Below are 18,167 nucleotides of genomic sequence, written 5' to 3' on the forward strand. Positions count from 1 at the left end.
GCTTGCACACCATTTGAATGGCAGCCCATTAACTTGGGGGGGGGGCAGGCCCCTCAAAAAAATTGAGAGGGGGCCTTTAGGAGATGGCTCCTATGTCCTCCCCTCCTCTCCGCTCTCTCCTGGTTAGCAGTAACTATCCTGACTGCAAAGTTTGAGCTGGCATGATTAACAAAAATTACTGCTAAGCACATTTTGAGAGCAAATGGGGTCTAATCCTGGTTTCAAACTCTGGTTTGAAAGCTAATTATGGTTAAGAGAAATTAGGTTTACACTGGTCAGGCATGATTGTAAACTACTGTTGGTAACAACAAGAAAAGGAAGGGCTGTACGAGCCAAGGGGGGTGCAGCAAAAGGGTAGGGAAGGCCACAAAGTTTTCTTAATTGCCATATCACATCTAAACTGCACTATGGCTTGTCCATCAGTTTAAAAGCAGAAGCTTCCTCCCACCAGCTTAGCCAACGTGATTGAGCAAGACTGCCAAGACTGCTCACTCCTAATTTCCAAAATAATGAACATGATTCTATCTATCTATTCTTTGAAAGTTTTACTAGGAACTGAAATATAGTTTACACAAAATAAACAAATAAAATGGATGTTGTTTTCTCCCATATGACATTTTTACTGAGAAAATCAAAGCTAGACTTAAACAAAAGCTGAATTTTCTGGCATTAAAATAAGGCCTCACAGTACATAGAAGTACTACATGGGGTACATATATTGCTTACTCATCTACAGTATATCATATTTGGGGACATCAGGCTTCTCTCTACAATAAGCCACAGTAGAAAGTAAGTATCTATGGAGATAACAAAAGGTGTAAATAGAAAATCATCGCTCTCCAGAACCAAATAAGAAGAGCCCAGCTAGATCAGCCCAAAGGCCTATTGAGTTGAGCATTCTGTTCTAATAGTGGCCAACCAAATACCCATAGGAAGCCTGTGAGCAGAACCCGAGTGCAATAGCAGTCTCCTCACTTGCGATTCCCAGCAGCTGGAATTCAGAGACACTGCCTTGGACAGCGGAAGCAGAACAAAGTCATCGCAACCAGTAGCCATTGATTACAGGCGTCCCCCCCACTTACACACAACCACATAGATGTGTGGTGCTGGGAAATAATATAATAATTCAGTTGAAAGCCAGAAATGGCGGGAGAGAACTGGAGAGTCCTCATAGCTCATGAAGAGACCCTCCCTGAAGCCCGAAGAGGACAACGGTGAAGGCAGAGGAATCCCCAAAGAGACTGGAGGTGCAGCGGGGCTTTGCTTACACTGCTCAACCTCTCCGCCTAATAGCTGGTGTGCAGGGTGGCGCAGCAGCTCCTGTCAGCCCCAGAGCTTCAATTCTAGTTGTGGATATTTTTGGATACAGTGTTTTTGGTATGGATTGGAAGAAGAACAGCAGAGCAGACATTTAAAGGGTGTTTTTAGAGGATGCTCCACCCAATTTCACTTATGCGCGCGGGGGCCTGAAACGTAACCCCCCGGTAAGTGGGGAGTCGCCTTACGTCCAATCCTTTGCACATCTACCTTGGGGTACACAGAACACAGCTGGACTTACTTCTGAGTAAGCATGCACAGTATTGTGCCACATATCAATCTTACCTGTCCTTTTGCAAAACCACACAGAAGTCTTGAACAATCATTGTTGATGCTAAGAGCAGATATAGCCCCATACTGTGCTCCAACTGCAGTACTGCCCAAGCAAAGCCGAAGAGCCTGGTTAGGGTCTAAACACAAAGCATGCCTAGTTAACATATGGGTACATCAACACCACAGATCAGCACATCAATCCTAGAATCAAGAGTAATTCTACACATCATGAATTGGCTCATTTCAGACATCACATTTTCAATCGTTCAACCCATGATATGGAGAACTAGCAACAAACTGTGGTCTCTCATCCTCATCCTTCCTTTCCGAGTTTACATAATCATGTTTACTTGTGACACCTAAATTGGGTGTAACACGCTTACAATTCACCAGGAGAAGGTGGTGAAGAAAGCTTTAGTGGAGAGTGAAAAATGAGGAGCAACCCCTTATGTGATTTTGAACACAGAATTTAAAACTCTAACAGGGAAGAGGAATGGCACCCAATGAAGCCCACAAAGGAGCAACATGGCCAGCATTATAAAGGGAAGGATAAGCCACATAAAATAAAAAGAAAATAACATTTATAGCAGCAAGAAGAAAGGAGACAGAAGTAGGTCAATAATAAAATCAAGAGATAGCACAACAAAATACTTTAGTTCTTTCAAGAGAAAGATTATATTTTAGAAATTTAATACAAATAGGCTAGAGAATAACAGAAAAATGGAGAGTAGAATAAAAGCTATGCCTCAATTATAAGCTTGAGGGGAAGAATAGAACAGAAAATTATTTTGCTATGGCCACCATGTTTTCCTCCCAAAATGCCATGGAAGCACACTGCACTGAGGGAATTTCAAAGTCACAAACATGGTAGCAGGCTGCCAATGGACAATATCTGCTGTTGGCACTACCACCATCACAGATTATGTAAAATATATTTTTTAAAATGAAAAATACAAAATCCTATAGGTCAAGATAAGCAGTTCCCACTCAACCCCATGCTTGTTTGGAAGCAAGTATTTTAAACTTGTATGCATGCTAAATGTTGTATTAAAAAAAAAAGTTTGACAACAGCAGCAGCAGCTACAAAACATCCACTTTAAAAATGGATTGGAGGAAGTAAAAACTCTTTTGAAAAATAAAAAAAAATTCATAGGCTGATCTTTGAAGGGTGTCAAAACAGCAATAGGCGGTGAACAGGATGTTTTGCAACCTTGTGAATGCATAAAGTCTGTAGTGGAAGGATATGTTTTTACCTATTATTTGTAATTATTAACAACAAACAGCATTTAGCAACACCCAGATTCATTTACACTGTTGCAGCACAATAAAACACCACACATTTAAAAAATAAATCCAGAAAGCATGGGCCAAACACATGCTGACAGGTCTATGCAGTTTAAAATTTCCTTGGGTAGCCAGTCACTTTAATTTTTTTATGTTGCTGTGCACACCCCTAATGTTTTGTGAGCAAATGGTATATAAATACTTTTATAAATGAATTAAGTTAATTGTATTTACCACAGAGCATGCTCTTTAAAAATCAAATCATCATTTCACACACATTATATCTCTGCTTCAAGTATTCAAAACAAAAAATAAAAAATTTCCTTCCAGTAGAAACCAACTTAGAGACCAACTAAGTTTGTCATTGGTATGAGCTTTCGTGTGCATGCACACTTCTTCAGATACACTGAAACAGAAGTCACCAGACCCTTATGTACCGTATAGTCATAAGGTGGGGAGGGGTATTACTCCCTCCTTTTGGTGGGAGTGGGTGATTGGCTGATAGGAGTGGTAAACCTGTTAATGACTGTTAACGACTGCAATTGGTCTTGCAGGAAAAAGCAAGGGGTGAGGTGCTAAAGAAAGCTTTACATAGGGTCTGGTTACTTCTGTTTCAGTGTATCTGAAGAAGTGTGCATGCACACGAAAGCTCATACCTATGACAAACTTAGTTGGTCTCTAAGGTGCTACTGGAAGGAATTTTTTTATTTTTTGTTTTGACTACGTCAGACCAACACGGCTACCTACCTGCTTCAAGTATTATTATTATTATTATTATTATTATTATTATTATTATTATTATTATTATTATTCTATGGATTGATACTATTCATTCATTCAGTTATATGTAAGAAAGAAAGAAAGAAAGAAAGAGCGAGCCAGGGAAGCAAACACATCTACAATTTTTAAGAACAGTTACAGTTAAAAACATTATTTTATCCAGTGACTTCAGAGTTGCCAGGAACAGGTATCCTTCAGCCACCTAAGTAAGCCAAAATGTTTTCAAATTCCTTCTGAAGATTAACGATGAAGGCAGACTCACCTCACTAGGGAGGGCATTCCACAAATGGTGGACCACCACAGAAAGGGAGAGCTCAATATCACATTGCCACCCACCCACCATCCTGCGAATGTACCCATGAATGATTTCCATGCTCTTACCAGGTCACCATTCACTAGTCATCTATCTCTCACCAAGAGGCTGGGTTAGGCACATGCACACCTTCCTAGTTAAATAAAAAAATTCCTTCAGTAGCACCTTAAAGACCAACTAAGTTTTTATTTTGGTATGAGCTTTCGTGTGCATGCACACTTCTTCAGATACAGTGAAATAGAAGTCCCCAGGCACTTATGTAGAGAAGGGGTGGGGAGGGGTGGGGATGGGGAGGGGAGATCACTCAGAAGGGTGGTGGAAGTGGGTGATTGACTGACTGATAGCTGTTGATGACCGAAAACGACTGCAAATGGTTTTGCATGAAAAAGCAAGGGTTGAGATGGCTGAAGATCGCTTATCATGTATAATGAGATAAGAATCCGATATCTCTGTTCAAACCAGGTCCCTCCATTGTTTTGAGCTTGGTGATAAGTTGTAATTCAGCAACTTCTCTTTCCAGTCTATTTCTGAAATTCTTTTGTAGTAAGACAGCTACTTTGAGATCTTGTATAGAATGTCCTGGGAGATTGAAGTGTTCTCCTACTGGTTTTTCTGTCTTCTGGTTCCTGATGTCAGATTTATGTCCATTTATCCTTTGGCGTAGGGTTTGGCCTGTTTGTCCAATATAGAGAGCTGAAGGGCACTGTTGGCATTTGATGGCATACACAATGTTAGAAGATGAGCAATTAAATAGTCCTGAGATGGTATGTTGGATGTTGTTGGGGCCAGTAATGATGTTGTCCGGGTGTATGTGGCAGCAAAGTTGGCATCTGGGTTTATTGCAGGCTCTGGTACCAGTGTCCATGTTAAGTCTGGTGGACCCACAATAATACAACCACCAGACTTAACATGGACCTTCAGTAAGCGGTATACAAACGCCTCCAATAAATATAAATGTAATCTGTCATATCAGAATTCAGAGCATAGTTGTGGCACAGTTTTAAAATGTGGAGCTGTTCATGCAAGTTACATGCACAATGCAACGGTACTATACCTTTGCCTTCTCAGTCCATGAGGAAAAAAGTTGAGAGAGAAAGAAAAGCCAGAAGTCAATAGGGAAGAAAAATACCCAATAAAATGATTCTGTTCAGCAAGAGGCTATCTCAAATTAGTTTCTGCTGGTGGCGGGGTAGGGGGGCAACAGGCGAAATGCCTGTCAATTTATTTGTAATATGAGGCGAAAACAGCATATCCAGGCAACACTTCCTTCAAATGCCATATAGAGAACCAAGTAAAAAAACCAAAACCCTACCTTATTTTTTTTAATCCAGAAAAACTGCAAGTCAGGATCATTTACATAGAATATGCCACAGAAATCAAATTCAAAGTGGTTTTCTGAAGTTTAAGTAGTTCAACAGGTACCCTTGCTTACCAAATATCAGTGCCAGTCCATGGGATGTTCCCACTGCTATGAGACTTGAGGCTGCCTAAACAAAGCAAAGCCAAGGGAAAGCATTAGGACACTTGAAAACATGGCAAACAATAAGCAATAACCCCAAAGTAGCAATCAGATTGCCAATGTTTTAAATAAGCAAAATTGAAACTAGAAACTAACCCTAAAAGGTTATGCACCCATGGAGTAGGTTTCTATAAAGGACTCAGAGGAAGCCATATCAGAAACACTTGCTGACCAAATGACTAAAAGTTATTTCACAAGAAGAACTGATCCAAGTGACCTTTATATTTGGAACAGGTGACTGACTGGATTATCATCATCATTATCATATACATTAGGTGGCACTTAGACTTCCTGATTTTTCATTAAGCCTACTCATTGGCCTGTGTAAAAAAACTGGGCTCATGTATTCCCCTTTCCTCCTCCAGTGCCTCTAGAAGGGAAAAGAAAGGATATTTTCACTTTAATGTAATCATAGTTTAGCATTACAGCCAAATACTAAACTGTGATTAATCTTAACTGTAGCTTATTGAAACAAGCCAACTTCATAAACCATGGGTTGGAATAACCTAATGAGCCCCATTATAGCAGAAGCCCTGCATAAGGACTTCCATTTGGGCAACAGGGCTTCCCTCCTTGCTCTCTCTGTGTGCCTGAAATTGGCTCTGGAGGTGTCAGAGCCTCCAGAACAGCACACAGGGGAAGGAGACAGAGGCAAGCTGCAAGGCTTGTGCAAACATTCATTATAGCACAACAATAAATCCCACCCCATGATTTTAAGTTGGGTTGCTTCAGTAAACTATGGTTAAGGCCAAGCATTCCCAAACTGCGGCCCTCCAGATGTTTTGGCCTACAACTCCCATGATCCCTAGCTAACAGGACCAGTGGGTCAGGGATGATGGGAATTGCAGTCCAAAACATTTGGAGGGCCGAAGTTTGGGGATGCCTGGTTAAGGCTAACTCCAGATTGACCAGGTAATACCAAACTCAGATAAAAGAGGTTAATTAAAAGCAAGAGTATCCCATTTCTTTCTCATGGCTAAGGAGCCAAAGCCTGGCAACCCATAGCTTAGCTTTACACCCAAATGTTGCTTATCACAACTACTGCAAGGGTTACTGGAGTACCAGATTGTGTGCTCTGCTTTGGGTGGGTTTCTTTGCTTATTTGTATTGTGAGTGGAACAGTGTGTGTATGTTTACATTGCAATGTAGCTGAAACAAATTCCAAGTATGTTGGAAAATTTACTTGGCCAATAATAAATTATTATTATTATTATTATTATTATTATTATTATTATTATTATTTTGTTATATGGATTATTCACATTTATTCATTCATTCTATATGGTAATACAAATGAAATAGTTTTGGAAAGAAACAGGGTCTGCAAAAATACTGTATCTAGGAGCAAGGCTTTAAGAACGTCAAAAATGAAACAAGTGTTGTATAATTACTCATAAACTTACAATTGCAGTGGGTAAGCCAGCATCCACTTTGGCCTAAAAGAGAAATATATATTATGCAACTAGCATCAATCATCATAAGTGTGAAACACAAAATAATCCACATGTCAGATATAATCATGTGAAGCTTCCCAACTTGCCATTTGAAACAACAGAATCATAGAATTGTAGATTTGGAAGGGTCTTGAGGGTCACCTAGTCCAAACCTAAGCCTACACTTTCCACTCCAGAGTGGATTTTGCTTTTCCCACAGATGGAAAATACCCCAAAGCTACAAAATGCAGAGGCTAGAAGCATCCTCCTCCTGGGTTTACCATTATGTGTGACCATTACCAGTCTGGAGTTAAAAGGAACTCGCACCCAGTCCTAAAATCACCCAGAGAATCAGTTTTTTCAGGATTCTCAAACTAACACTTGCGAGTTTACCAGAGCTCTTTTTAATCCACATGACAGTCAGATATAACACTAGAACGCTTTGAGGTTTGTTTGTTTTTACAATCAAGTGGTATATAAATGTTATGAAATAAATAAAATAAAGAGAAATAAATAATAGAAACAGAACACAAGGCAGTGGAAGAGTGTGCGTGACCCCATATCCAAACCCCTAGACCCCAGTTAGTTGTAGACTAGGAAAACAAACTTCATGTTTATCCTGCTGCATGAATATCATAAGAGTACCTGCTGCATGAATATCATAAGAGTACCACCTAACTATTGTCTCTTCTGACTTGTGTACCGCCCATGTTGTTCCTCTGCCTAAGTGGAGAAAAGCTACTTACCGCTGCAGATACTATTTGAGCAGAGATTCCTTTCAGAAGGGACAGCCGTATCACAGAGCCATGGATGGAGAAAGAATCACGAAGTTTCTTCTTCCTTTGTAAAGTAAGGACAATCTCTCAGAACTCTACATGTAGTTAAGAGCCCAGTGCTATAGTGAGAAACTGCTAGATGAGGGGCTAAAGTCCCACCATGCCAGCAGAACACCAGATACACTATTGCCATGAGACATGTAACAGTGCAACACAACAGATACGTCAGCTCAGAAGGCCACCAGTGGAGTGGAGTTGTGAGGACGTGAGTGGTACAGGAGAGGAGGGCACTTATGCCATTTCCTACACCCCCTCATTCAACTGCCCTACCTCCTCTCCCATGGTGGGGCACAAGTTGCCAACTCTTGCTTGCCAATCCTGTGCCCTATGCAGTGAGTTCTTGGTGACCGTCAATGATGGCATCTATCACAAAGGATAGGTATTTGCCCACAAACAGTTACCTTTTCAGGTGTGTTCTATCGCCGCTGTCAGAGCTCGCTACAGATGAAGTATCATATGAGTGAGTGTCAATGTTATCGATATTTAGAAGGGAAGGATCCTCAAGAACAAATGGCTCTTCTTCATCATCAGTCTAAGAAAAGAGAGAGAAATAACACAGCTGGCCAACCATGCTATATCCAGCCTTGCAATGCACTAATATAACTTACAGCAGTATTGCCTTGGTTTGCCAGGTGCCAGTTAGGCATGGTATTAGACAGGGATGAAATACAGACTTTGCTCAAAGATTGCTGAATAAAATTCTACAGGTGGGTTCAGAAAGGCACACACACAGAGAAAATAACACACAATGCCAATTAAACAGCTTTGCCAATTTTTATAGGAGCTTGGTCCCATTTTCCAAGTTAGTTTAAGAGCAGTGTCATGTTATGTTAAATTGGTCTGTGAGCAATTGCACATTTGCATTTTGCTCTTCCAGCACAGTGTGCAAATAAGGGTTTTGTACTACCCTGCTCAACTCACCTCATTTAAAATACTTTCCAGTGTTGGGGGAGTATCAACCTGAGGAATATCAAACTCCTTGTCATCTATCTATATCAAAAAAGAAACATTTTTAAGCTTCATCATAAAGATGCTGGCTGACCACTTTTGACAGTGAAATGCTTCATGCTCCTAACCACTCTTCCCTGCGTGCTCTTTTCTGAAAACTGGTGCTTTCAAAAGGAAAATTTCAATTGGGAGTTACTGTACACACACTATGAAAAAAATGGGAATTTGATCAATGTAATGATCTAGGGCTGAACAAAAAGTTTAAAGTCTATGGAAATACCAGACATGTGCAACAAAAAAATGCAGAAATCATAAACACAACATAAAACCCAGGACTTTCTGGTATTGAAAACACCAAAGCCTGAAGGTGAGAACCAGAAAAAGGATGACCATGTCCATCTTTCCCCTCTTTTGCAGCAGGATGGCACTTTAGGAACTGGAACTGTAGTGCTCCATTGCTCAATCCCTGTTTAGCTGCTGTATAAGCACTTCCAAAAGTCTGCATCTGAATGCCCCCAGGAGCTACATAAGGTGGGGTATGAATGGGTAAAGACAGCAGCAAAAACAGGGGTGACGGACCCTGCACGACTGCCCAGCTGTCAAACACCTTAGGTCACAATGATGTCAAGTGATTGGGTGCTTTGACTTATATGGGGGGGGGAGTTAATCTTCCAGCACTCAGCCATCTTCATCTACATCAAAATAAGACAAGAGAACAACCCATACGATGTAATAAATCTACCCATTCAGCTACAAAAGCAGCCCAAAGCATGCTAGACACAGCATCTTAGAGCAGATAATAGATGACACAGTAGATGACTTCCACTCTGTAGTTTGTCTAATCTACTACTTTTCAGAAAAGCACTGTAGGCTTGATTTCTGATGCTTAAAAAGCACTCTGGCCACAAACCAAGGCCTCTTTTCCCTATAGCTAGAGGAGATACAAATTGTGTGTGTGTGTGTGTGTGTGTGTGTGTGTGTGTGTGTGTGTGTCTCTTAAACAAGTTTCTGACACAAGTTTCTAGCAAGCTTCTGAAAGCGTATTCATTTCCCATACTATTCCAGAGAGTCCCTCTAACTCCAAGAGTGTTTTTTGGGGGAAGTACAAGGCGTATGACACAGGTGGCGCTGTGGGCTAAACCACAGAGCCTAGGGCTTGCTGATCAGAAGGTCAGCAGTTCGAATCTCTGCAACGGGGTGAGCTCACGTTGCTTGGTCCCAGCTCCTGCCAATCTAGCAGTTCAAAAGCACCTCCAAGTGCAAATAGATAAATAGGTACCGTTCCAAGCGGGAAGGTAAACGGCATTTCCGTGTGCTGCTCTGGTTCGCCAGAAGCGGCTTTGTCATGCTGGCCACATGAGCTGGAAGCTGTACGCTGGCTCCCTCGGCCAATAACGCGAGATGAGCGCCGCAACCCCAGAGTCGGTCACGACTGGACCTAATGGTCAGGGGTCCCTTTACCTTTACAAGGAGTATGAGGAGGCAGGAAAGCCCTGTTTCCCAAGTGGAGTTCTGACTGCACTTCTCTGGAACCAACCCACTGCAACTGCATGACTCAAACAATATATTAATGATGGTTCTACTTTTATGATCCAATCCAAAAATCTGAAAAAATAAAACTCGCATAAAAATATTTTGTGATTGTGTAAAGAGGTTGTTATGCCATGAACTTGAAACTAGCACCTGCAACATATTTTCTTTAATCCTGATTAGCTAACACTACAAAAGTAAATAGTAGCACATAAAAATGTATAATGTATAGTGAAGGACAGCCTCGTAACCAGAATGCAACAATTCATTCTTTAGACAAAAGACAGGCGGCAATGTCTTACCAGCTCACTCTTGGAGTCCAACTCTCTACTCAATTCAGTCACAGACAGCTTGGGGGAAGGGGCTTCCTGGCACAATGGCTGCTGACTTGATTCATCTGCCACAAAGGGACCTTGATCTTGGTCAAGGTTTTGACTCTCCATCTTCAGTTCATCTTCCATCTTTCTTGTTCCCAGCTGTCAAAAAGCAGCCACTTGATAGGAGGAGGGAAGTTTAAAGTACATCTGCTTCCAGAGCCCAAACACCTGTAACTGATATAGAATGGTTCACATGCCACATTTACAATAGGGATACATGGAAATCGTCAGAGAAAACCTGCAGCAGTGGACAATACTCAGACTACAAGTGAAAAGTCACGGCTAAGAACTCCTACTTAAACATGAGAGTGAGATTTCCACACAACTGCTTCCCTTTTGTACTAGATCAGGGGTCTGCAACCTGCGGCTCCGGAGCCGCATGTGGCTCTTTTACACCTTTGCTGCGGCTCCGGAGCGGATACGAGGGGAGGAGGCGTCCGAGCCATGCGCCGCCTGAGCCATGCGGCGGCGCCCGCCAGACACTCGCGCGGTGCCCACTGCCGCCGGAGCACACAGCTGCGGCGGCACGCTGTGCGCCTGCGCCACGCACGGCGCCCGCTGGAGTCCACAACTCCACTGTGTGCGTGCGCTTTGCAAAAAGGACGCAAGGTGACGTTAGCAGCCCGGGGAGCGTGGTCGGCCCCCTCCCTGCATCAGCCCCTCCCCACCGCATTTCTGCAGCCAATAGGCTCACGGGGACGGGGGCGGAGTTATTTATTTTTTTAAACGGGTGCGCTTCTTCCCACCCAGCAGCAGAAAAGGCTTGCGGGCTCGGAGCGCGTGTTTGCTGCTGCTGCTCCTGCCTGCGGCCTGCCTGTGGCCTCCTGCCGGCCTGGTCAGGAGATTGAGGTAGATGTATTAATCAATGGGTTGATTCAATATGAGGAAATTTTATAAGTTCACTTGATGGGAGCAACACACATGAAACCATACAGGTGTCCTAATAAGGGAGTCAGAGTTTTGCCCATTCCCAGTAATCAAGGCAGCCCAAACTCATAAGGCAGTGGTTGCTGGTGCCCATTCCCAGTAATCAAGGCAGCCCAAACTCAAAGTTATTTTTATAATGACGAGGATGACATTGGGCCCTCATTATTAATTATTATTTACATCAGGCACTGATTATGATTTATGGTACACTGGGGCCCTGATTAATTTTCTATGGCATTTTGGGGCATTGATTATTGGGCATAGCAAATTTTGCTATGGGGCCCTCTGATTTCTAATTACGTCCCTGTTTTGCGGCTCCCAGTTTATTTTTTTTCTTCGGAAACGGGTCCAAGTGGCTCTTTTTGTCTTAAAGGTTGCAGACCCCTGTACTAGATCAAAAATATGGAAGTAACAGTAGCTATGTGTTATCCTAAGGCAGACATGCATTGACATCAAAATGTCACAAGCCATACTGATATCCTCTCCGTGTCTGGATTACAACTTGTACCATTTAAGTTGCAAGCCATTTCGGAGGTCCTTGTTAGGTCCAAAAGGCAGAGTATGAATTGTTTTAGAAGTATTACTCCCCCCACCCCCATTCTAACCATTTCTCCTCAACAGCCGTCAACAGACTGCCACCATTAGATCATAGAACCATAGAGTTAGAAGGGGCCATGAGGGTCATCTAGTCCAACCCCCTGCAAAACGGGAATATTTCACCCAATGTGGGGCTCCAACCCACAACCCTAAGATTAAGAGTCTCATGCCCTACCACCACTGACTGAGCTATCCCAGCTGCTGCCCTACATCACCCACTCGAACTCAGGATGCAAGGGAGAAACGTCCTAAGAGGAAGGCACGCGGCACGCTTGGCATATCCACACCATGATCAGCTCCCGCCCAGAAACCAATGTCCCCACTGTGGAAGGAGGTGTGGATCCAGAACTGGCCTCCACAGTCACTTACGGACTCATTGTTAAAACTGTGTTTATGGAAGACAATCTTACTCGGCTGCGAGTGATCGCCAAACAAAGAAGAACAAGCAAACAAACAAACAAGCAAACTAGAAGGTGCCTACAATGGAAACTCTGGGACCTCCATTGAAACATAGGACTTTCTCACCGCATCATTCGCTTCCAAGTTCAATGACGGCTCAGAAACCTGCCATTAAATCAGGAACGTCGGCCGTCCAGATGTTTTTCCGACTACAGATCCTATCATCCCTGACCAGCATCCCTGCTTTTGGCGTACAACCACCCAAACCTCCTTCTAAGGAAGCCTGAGGTTGTGCCATTTGCAGCAGTCAATGCAAGAGCTTGGCCGCTTTTCAACATAATCACAATGAAGTTCCAAAGTGAGGTGGGGGGGGGGGAGGCCGGCAAAGCACCCGAGAGAGCCCCACAGAGGCATATACAGTCACCCTCCCAAAGGTGCCAGTTCTGGGAGCAAAGCCCCACAGCAGCCACCCCACAGGCTGGGAGAAGAGGGGTTTCCGGGGATTCCCTTCCCCGCCCCACAAAACCCAGGCGCCCTCCTCTATGACGCCGCAGCAGAGAGCAGGATCGGGCCATGTTAGAAGCGGCAGGAATCGCCATGCCCAGGGACGGGGTTGCGGGGTTAGTCGGCCTCTTACGGCCCCGTTTAGCAAGGGCTGCGCCCCACACAAGGCCAGCCAAGCCGCCTGCTGCCGCTCCGCTGGGAAACTGGGATGCGCCCGCCCTCGGCCCCCCGACTCCTGAGCCACCAAGGCAAAGGGAACAAGGCTCACCAGCCCACATCTTCGGGGACGCCTTCGAAACGTCAACGATTCCGCGGACCACCACCCCCCTCGTCGCCGCCGCCGCCGCCGCCTACTTCCGCCCGGCCCCAGCGCAGCTTCTCCGCCCGGCGTCTGCTTTAAAGGAGCCGCCCAAGCTCGGGCCAAGCGGGCCTTCGATCTCGCAGCGCCCCCTTCTGGCGCCAAAGAGAGATGCATCTGAGAGCGTAAATTCGCGGCTGCTGTTGTGGTTTTCAATTCAATACGATTTAAGGTTTCGGTGGGGTCCGCGTTTAAGCTGCTGCTCCGAGGTTCAACAACCTCAAATATGAAATGGAGCGGGGGGGCGGGGGCAATTCATGTAGTAGTGCATTATTAACAGTTCCTGATTCAATATGTTCTGAGAGGAGGCGACGTTGGATCCCTTCCCTTAAATAAATGCGGGGGTGGGGTGGGGGCTTTAGCATGTAATCCGAGTACATTAGATAAAAAGGATTTCCCTAATTGGCCGTTCATTTGCAGATTTAGATATACTGTATAATAGATATGCCTCCTCTAATGACAACTCGTGCTCATAATCTAAAAAACAAGTAAGAGGAAGAGGCAGTATATGGGTATTTTACGCCATTTATGATGGGATGACTGGGGGCTAATAGTTGCCAATGGGTAACAGTTGCAGAAGTGCTAAAGCTACATTGCTTTGCATGTAGAAGGTCCTATGTTCAATCCCGGCCATCTCCAGGTAGGATTGAAAAATGGGCCTATCTGAAACCCAGAAGAGCCACTATCACCCATCAATGTAAACAATACCAAGCTGGATGGACCATTGATTTAACTCAGTTATGGCAGCCTATCCATGGTGGCTAATGCACCCTGAGATTAAGGGGACGGAAAACAGGGAGGCAAACCAAAGGAAGGAATTCTAGTTTTGTCACAGTCCTCCACCCTGATTAAGTCTACAAACTTCCATTCTTTTGCATAGCATATGACCGGAGCTTATTTTTGCTGACAAAGAGAGAGACCAGAAGGCCCAAGGCATGGTTGGTTGGTTGGTTGCAGGGTGGTGTGTGAATGTGGGTGGGTGGGTGTTGCTGGGTCAAATTAGGCATACTGGTTTGTATGCTGGTGAGGGGGATTTGTCATTGGTTACAGTTTAGAACAGGGGTAGGCAACCTAAGGCCCATGGGCCGGATGCGGCCCAATCATCTTCCCATGAGTAGAATGTGCCCTTTTATTTAAAATGCACCTTTTATTTAAAATGCATCTCTGGGTTATTTGTGGGGTATAGGAATTTGTTCATTTTTTTTCTTCAAAATATAGTCTGGCCCACCACATGGTCTGAGGGACGGTGGACCGGCCCACAGCTGAAAAAGGTTGCTGACCCCTGGTTTAGAACATGGGTTGGCAAACTAAGGCCCGGGGGCCGGATCTGGCCCAATCACCTTCTAAATGCAGCCCGTTGACAGTCTGGGAATCAGCGTGTTTTTACATGAGTAGAATGTGTGCTTTTATTTAAAATGCATCTCTGGGTTATTTGTGGGGCATAGAAATTCATTCATTTATTTTTTTTTCAAAATATAGTCCGGCCCCCCACAAGGTCTGAGGGACAGTGGACCAGCTCCCTGCTGAAAAAGTTTGCTGACTCCTGGTTTAGAACAGCACTGATGCTTCAGCAATAAGGCAACTCAAGCTGGGAGTTTATGCAAGATCTGAAGCTCCACCCCTTCCTGCCTCTAAGTCAGGCCCTGATCCAGGAATGTGCTTCTACCCACTTCCCCTTCTTCTCAAGTAGCTTCTCATGCATCTAGCTGATATTCAGGCATCCCAGGCAGCTGATCCTAGGACAGGAATGTCAAGATACAGCAGCTGAATGCTCACATTGTTATGGATACTAACCACGTGGTTGGTGATGCTGCTCCATTCTGCGCTTTCTGGAGTGGCGTTTTCCTCTCTACAACTTTTATGGTAGGAGTGTACAAGATACCAATTAAGATACTAAGATACACCTTTGTATGTTACATTCTAAGGAGCATGCATGGTATCAGCTAAGGTTAAAGGTACTAACTAGGGTTCAATTAGCTGGAATTAATTCCCACTGAACTCATTGAGTCTTATTTGGTAGTAGGATTATGCAATGTCAGTTATGATGCTGCATCCTGGTTAGACTGCTATTCCTTCCCATTTGGAGGTCTCTATGGTAAAAGTAAAGGACCTCTGGATGGTTAAATCCAGTCAAAGGTGACAATGGAGTGTAGTGCTCATCTCACTTCAGGCCAAGGGAGCCGGTGTTTGTCTGCAGACAGCTTTCTGGGTCATGTGGCCAGCAGGACTAAACTGCTTCTGGGGCAACAGGACACCGTGATGAGTTCCAGAGTGCATGGAAATGCAGTTTAACCTTCCTGCCACAGCGGTACCTATTTTTCTACTCATACTGGTATGCTTTCGAACTGCTAGGTTGGCAGAAGCTGGGACAGAGCAACAAGAGCTCACCCCATTGCACAGATTCGAACAGCTGACCTTCGGATCGGTTATTCCAAGAGCAGGCATCCCCAAACTGCGGCCCTCCAGATGTTTTGGCCTACAACTCCCATGATCCCTAGGCTAACAGGACCAGTGGTCAAGGATGATGGGAATTGTAGTCCAAAACATCTGGAGGGCCGAAGTTTGGGGATGCCTGCCCAAGAGGCTCAGTGGTTTAGACCACAGCGCTACTAGCTCCCTGCCTAGTGGTAGACCTCCTTTGCACAAAGGAATCCTCATGGTTTCTTTGCCATGAAGCATCCCATGACTTTCTGTTAAGGCCAGATAGCATAGCTCTAAATTGTGGATGTGGAAAAGAAAAGCAAATCTGTAATTACTTGTATTTCTTTATTAAAACAGTAATCAGGTGCAAGTATTCTCAAAGAGAAAAGCAATGCCAGAAAATGCATGAGTCACTGATAGTAATAAGCACAAGAAGCAAACGTGCGTTAGGTGGTTTAATTGTCTCACAAAAAGTCACACTTCCAATCTGACAAGTACTGCATGAGCCACCATATCAAAATTCAACACAGCCACTGTAAATTCGCATGTTGATAAATCTTTCAGTCCCTACTAAGCTTAGAAAATTGATGCCAGTGACAAAACCAACACTGTGCAAGATCAATTTCTGTTGTGAAAGTTTATAGTTTTGCTAATTCACATATATCCAAAGGCTTTGCAAAACTCTTATATCAGCTCTGTTCTGTTTGGAAAGTAGGGAGATGACTTTTTCATTTTTTCCCCTCAAAAATTATTTCCTGTAGCACAAATGGATGAACTTTTGCCTAGTAATGACTAAAATGAGGTATATTCCATTGAAATATTAAAAAAGGTTATGCACAAACCGATTTTAATTTTTTTGTATGCCGTTTTACCATTTCATAAAATTGTATTAACAATTCTATATATATTTCGTATCAAATTTGGACACAACACCACATTCCACAATGGTGAGTGTTCTTAGCAACAAAGGGTTTACAAATGTCACACCTGCGCAAGGTAAAAGCCCCTTTTGGGGACCTCAAAACTCAGCCAGCAGACCCTGGCGGACATGCTGGGAAAAGAACCTACAGGAGAGGTACCAGTAGCAAAACATTGTCCTCTAGCGGCGTCTATACTGTTACTGCAGCTAAAAAAAGCTTCCTTGTGTGTTTGATGACCTTATATAATGTTGTATATATGTGACTCTAAAGCTTGGGTTCAATTTTTTATCTGCTTACAGTGACTTCAAAAAACTGATAAATAAAATTTTTGAAATCATTTTGTTCATGAGGTTTTTTTATCAAATCTCTTTGAAAGTAAGAATTTATCTAATCTTTAATGAAAGCTCATCAAATTATGATACAGGGAAATGAGGTTGTAAAAAAGTCATCACCCTATTGGAAAGCCTTTGATCCAGGGTGTCAATAAGAGACAGGGCTGACCCAAGATCTTTTGCTGACTCTGGCGCTGGACAAGATGATGCCCCCCCCCCGTTCCCAGACGCTGACTAGACTGACAGTTGAACATGACAACAGGATAGTATTCCCCAGGGCACCTGAGGGCACCATACTAGGTTCATGGCAAGCCTGTGTGACACACATCATCGTCATGATGCAAGATAAATCTATCAGTGGCTACAGATCATGATATTTGTCTATTGCCTCTAGGATAGAAACATCATAGCTCGGAGTGCTCATTCTAGGGGAACAACAGCAGAAAGCTATTGTGCTCTTAGCCTGCTTTTGAGCTTTCCATAGACACATATGGGGAACAGGATGCAGGGTTAAACAAGCCTTTGATCTGATACTGGATTGGATTAGTCCAGCAGGGCTCTCCTTCTGTCCATATCCTCATATATGTTGTCTGAATAGTATTAACCTGATTGCCAGATGAAAGGAAAAATGGTATGGGAAATTAAAAATTGGAAGGAGGGAATATAACAGGCATCCCCAAACTACGGCCCGGGGGCCGGATGCGGCCCAATTGGCCTCCCAATCCGGCCCGCGAAAGGTCTGGGGATCGGCATGGTCATTATGCACTTTTTAAAAAAATTCCCAGCGAGAGCCATTTTACCCCCCTGCATCGCCTCTTCCTCGCCGCCAGGAGCCTGCGCCTGTCCTGAGCGCAGCAGCAGCGCCAAGGAAGGGAAGCATGGCACGGGCTCCTCCTGGGCGCCGCCTGTGGCCGCTCCTCCTCACGCTGCTCCTCCACGCAGGCCCTTCTTAGCCATAGGCTAGTGGCGCAGCGTCTCTCTCCTTCTCCGAGGACTTCGTGCCGCACCTCCTTCTCCTTTCCCCCGTGCTGGGTTCTGCTCAGTCGCGCTTCACCCACCAGCGCGCGCACAGCTCTTGCTGGTCCCGCGGTGCGTGCGC

General features: G+C 44.1%; 1 protein-coding gene across 4 annotated transcripts in view; it reads right to left on the minus strand.

Annotated features, from left to right (window-relative positions):
• The window catches only part of VPS8 (VPS8 subunit of CORVET complex), an 89,829-nt gene extending 76,450 nt beyond the window's left edge, over nt 1-13,379 (minus strand). The window contains exons 1-8 of one of the 4 annotated variants that reach the window (XM_035133325.2): nt 13,306-13,379; nt 10,536-10,784; nt 8,677-8,745; nt 8,157-8,287; nt 7,666-7,759; nt 6,890-6,922; nt 5,400-5,454; nt 1,603-1,727 (exon numbers count right to left, since the gene is read on the minus strand). In XM_035133325.2, the coding sequence (XP_034989216.2) occupies nt 1,603-1,727; nt 5,400-5,454; nt 6,890-6,922; nt 7,666-7,759; nt 8,157-8,287; nt 8,677-8,745; nt 10,536-10,694 (666 nt within the window). In that variant the 5' untranslated portion in view covers nt 10,695-10,784; nt 13,306-13,379. The other 3 variants (XM_060274614.1, XM_060274613.1, XM_060274616.1) reach the window with 3 other exon arrangements.
• Nucleotides 13,380-18,167: the final 4,788 nt, after the last annotated feature.

Source organism: Zootoca vivipara, chromosome 5 (assembly GCF_963506605.1).
Source record: "Zootoca vivipara chromosome 5, rZooViv1.1, whole genome shotgun sequence".
In the NCBI taxonomy this organism is placed as follows: domain Eukaryota; kingdom Metazoa; phylum Chordata; class Lepidosauria; order Squamata; family Lacertidae; genus Zootoca; species Zootoca vivipara.